The sequence below is a fragment of the Gavialis gangeticus genome, unplaced genomic scaffold (genome assembly GCF_001723915.1).
Source record: "Gavialis gangeticus isolate Ggan-Ray unplaced genomic scaffold, GavGan_comp1, whole genome shotgun sequence".
Classification (NCBI taxonomy): Eukaryota; Metazoa; Chordata; order Crocodylia; family Gavialidae; genus Gavialis; species Gavialis gangeticus.
In genome coordinates this window covers 23,059,889-23,063,256 of record NW_017729027.1, presented here as the reverse complement: position 1 = coordinate 23,063,256, position 3,368 = coordinate 23,059,889, and the positions used below count along the sequence as shown (strand labels likewise).

Below are 3,368 nucleotides of genomic sequence, written 5' to 3'. Positions count from 1 at the left end.
GGGGGGGGGGGGTGTGGGGGGGCGTTAAAATCATTTTCTGTCTCGGTAGTCTTGCTTGGACCAACGCGCAGCTGAAATGATGGCTATTTGACTAGGTTCCCCCGTAGAAAACAGCCTGGCACTGCAGACGTCTTTATTTTTTTTTCCACCCAGCATAGGTGGGAAAGAAGAGGAGGGCTTTTATTTTAAAATAAATGACCAAATAACCCCTTCCCTCCCCGCTTCCCCTCCCCTTCGCTTTTCGGATTATAACATGAATCCTTTTTCATGGGTGGAATCCGAATTTAGACACTTACTGTCACCCTGGCTTCCAACGCCTCCACCATCCTGAATAGCGCTGCGTAGAGCTGCATTGCCTGAGAAGTGCTCCAGCAAAGAGGAAATTGTATCTAGAATTGCCTCTGAGTTTCTATTTTTCCCGTCTTTAAATGTTTCCTCGACCCGATTTCGAGGCAGAGGACCCGGCTCTTTGCTAAGAGATGCGGTCGGGAAAGGCAAAATCCAATGGTTTGGGTAGATCCGTCGGCAGCTCGGGTTTTTTTGTTTGGTGATTTTTTTTGGGGGGGTAGGGGGGTTGTTTTTAAACCGCAGCTTTAAAAAGGGTTGGAGTTGGTGCTGCTTTGCCCATCTCAAGATTTAGAGTTGGGATTATATCTGGGAAATACACGATTCTCTGCAAAGGAATTTAATCCCCGATGTGTTGAGGGTTATGCAATAGCTGGAGACAGGAGGGTGCCTTGCAATTTGGAGGGGGGATGAAAAGCCGGGCAAAGACACACGTTCAAACTCAGTAACTGTGTCTGGGTCTGTGTCTGTCTCTGCTTCCAGAGCAACCGTGGAGGAGGCTACAGTCTAAAGAGTTTGTAGATTAACTTGGCATCACTTTTGTCTGCTCCCACATGCAAACAGCGGAAAGCTACTCAGTTGTAAGAGATTAGCAACTTCTTAAATCTGAAAACGTTCTCAAGTTTAATTTTTTTGAATAACATTACAGAGGTAAATATAACCAAGGTTCACTTCATTGTCCTAGGCCCCTGTTAGAGCAGAGCATGTGGAGGCTGTAACTGTGGAGGGGGTGCATGAAAAGCTTTATTTGGAGATGCTAGCACAGAAAATGACATCTGCCTTTCATCGCTCAGGTGCACATCTGCAAAATCCAGTGGATAACCCTACTGAACAAAATAGTCATCATCAAAGGGCAGCTAAGAAACTCAGTCCAGTTACAGAGATCCTTGTGTAGCAAGGCTCACTCCATACTGTCCTTGGCCATCAATGCTAATATACTGATCCACTTGATAGATCCCTGGAGGTTATCACATTGAAATGATTGTCTAAAATGCTGGGTCTCGGTGTCAGTGTCAGACAGCCACTAGTTCCATCTAACTACCTAGATGTCTTTCCCAGATACCAGTTTCAAGATTTTATTAACACATATTAATCTTAGTTATTTCCTCCCAGGATTTGCTTTTTATAGAGACCTCTGTATACCAGGTGGCCATTGCAAAGGCATGTAGACATATGGGAGATAATGTTCCATCTGTAGCAAATAATAATTTGTGCATTTTTAAAATTATGGTTGTAATTCATCACTATTACTTCTCAGATTTAATAGAAACAATGATATGTAACGACAGATGTTACCGGCTTTACTGATCTGGTCGAGAGAGATTATCTGTGTGTACATTCACACACACATACTATATATGCAAATAGATGCACATATATATATGCACATATATATAGTGCACACTCTATAGATATAGTACATTTATACATGTATTGACTTAAAAATGAATACCCCTTTTCTTAGTCTATGGGATAAAAGTCCCTGGGTTTTATCTACATTGAAGAGTTCCGGATTACGCCAAGGTGAATACGTGGTAGATAAGTGAGGGCATTCCTATTAATAATCTAATAAACGTAATTTTTTTTTATTTGAATTTAGGGAATTTGACTGTTGTGATGGCCACGTGATGGCGCTGTTCACACAGCATCAAACAATTTCCTTGCGTTATAAAATAAAAATTACCTGCCCTTCTTTTTTAAAAGGGCTCTAACTGGAATCTTGAAAACAGCTGGCTGGACTATTGGAAGGAGTTTGGTTTTCAATGCGTGAAGGATTCTACTTGCATTTAATTTCATTTCATTTCCTGCAGGCCAAATGACATAGGATGAAGGCTGTTCGTAATTTGCTGATTTATATATTTTCCACCTATCTACTGGTTATGTTTGGATTTAATGCTGCCCAAGACTTCTGGTGTTCCACGCTGGTGAAGGGGGTCATTTATGGATCGTATTCTGTAAGTGAGATGTTTCCTAAAAACTTTACAAACTGCACTTGGACGCTGGAAAATCCAGATCCGACCAAATATAGCATTTACCTGAAATTTTCCAAAAAAGACTTCAGCTGCTCCAACTTTTCCCTCTTGGCTTATCAGTTTGATCATTTTTCTCATGAGAAAATAAAGGATCTTTTAAAAAATAACCACTCTATAATGCAGCTCTGCGATTCCAAGAATGCTTTTGTATTTCTGCAATATGATAAGAATTTCATTCAGATCCGCCGAGTTTACCCCATCGATTTCCCAGGATTACAGAAAAGGGAAGACGACCAGAAATCCTTCTTTGAGTTTTTGGTGTTGAACAAGGTGAGCCCGAGCCAGTTTGGTTGCCACGTATTATGCACTTGGCTGGAGAGCTGCTTGAAATCCGAGAACGGGAGAACCGAGTCCTGTGGGATCATGTATACAAAATGCACCTGCCCTCAGCATTTGGGAGAATGGGGAATAGACGACCAGTCCCTGGTGTTGCTCAATAACGTGGTGCTGCCCCTTAACGAGCAGACCGAGGGCTGCCTGACCCAGGAGCTGCAAACCACCCAGGTGTGCAACCTCAGCAGAGAAGTCAAGCGGCCGCCCAAAGAAGGTAGGTGCTGCTGCTGGGGGCGTCCGGGTCCCATTGCCACCCCAGCCCTTCCCTTTCCCTGGTACTTCAACTCCTGGCTCGCACCCCACGCAGCTGACAGGGGGGCTGATCGCCTCCAAACCGCAGGGCACTGCAGTCCCCCAAGACATGTCCCCGGCCGGGGCAGGGTGGGGGGTCAGAGCTCCGAGGGACGCCCGGGATGCGAAGCCCCGTTGCTCTGGCAGCTCTCACAGGGCGACGCTGACAGGTTGGGAGCCAAGTCATTAGCTCTTTCTTTTTTTCTTCTTTCCTCGTCGGCATCGTACCCACACGCTTCCTCCCTTGGATGAGCCCCGAGGGGAGCCGCGGGCCGGGCCCCCAGTCCTCAGTCGGGCCAGGCTCCGGAGTGCGGGAGCCGCGGCGGCTCCCCCGGGCTGGCTCGGGGCCGAGGCGGGAGCGCGGGC

At 46.0% G+C, this 3,368-nt stretch overlaps 1 protein-coding gene across 4 annotated transcripts in view; it reads left to right on the top strand.

The window, feature by feature from the left end:
• Positions 1 to 3,368, top strand: part of ADGRB3 (adhesion G protein-coupled receptor B3) — a 941,101-nt gene that overhangs the window by 1,541 nt on the left and 936,192 nt on the right. For 3 of the 4 annotated variants that reach the window (XM_019520508.1, XM_019520505.1, XM_019520506.1), the window contains exon 2: positions 2,157 to 2,925. In XM_019520508.1, the coding sequence (XP_019376053.1) occupies positions 2,172 to 2,925 (754 nt within the window). In that variant the 5' untranslated portion in view covers positions 2,157 to 2,171. Of the gene's footprint in view, positions 1 to 2,156; positions 2,926 to 3,368 lie in introns of those variants that run through there. The other variant, XM_019520507.1, reaches the window with a different exon arrangement.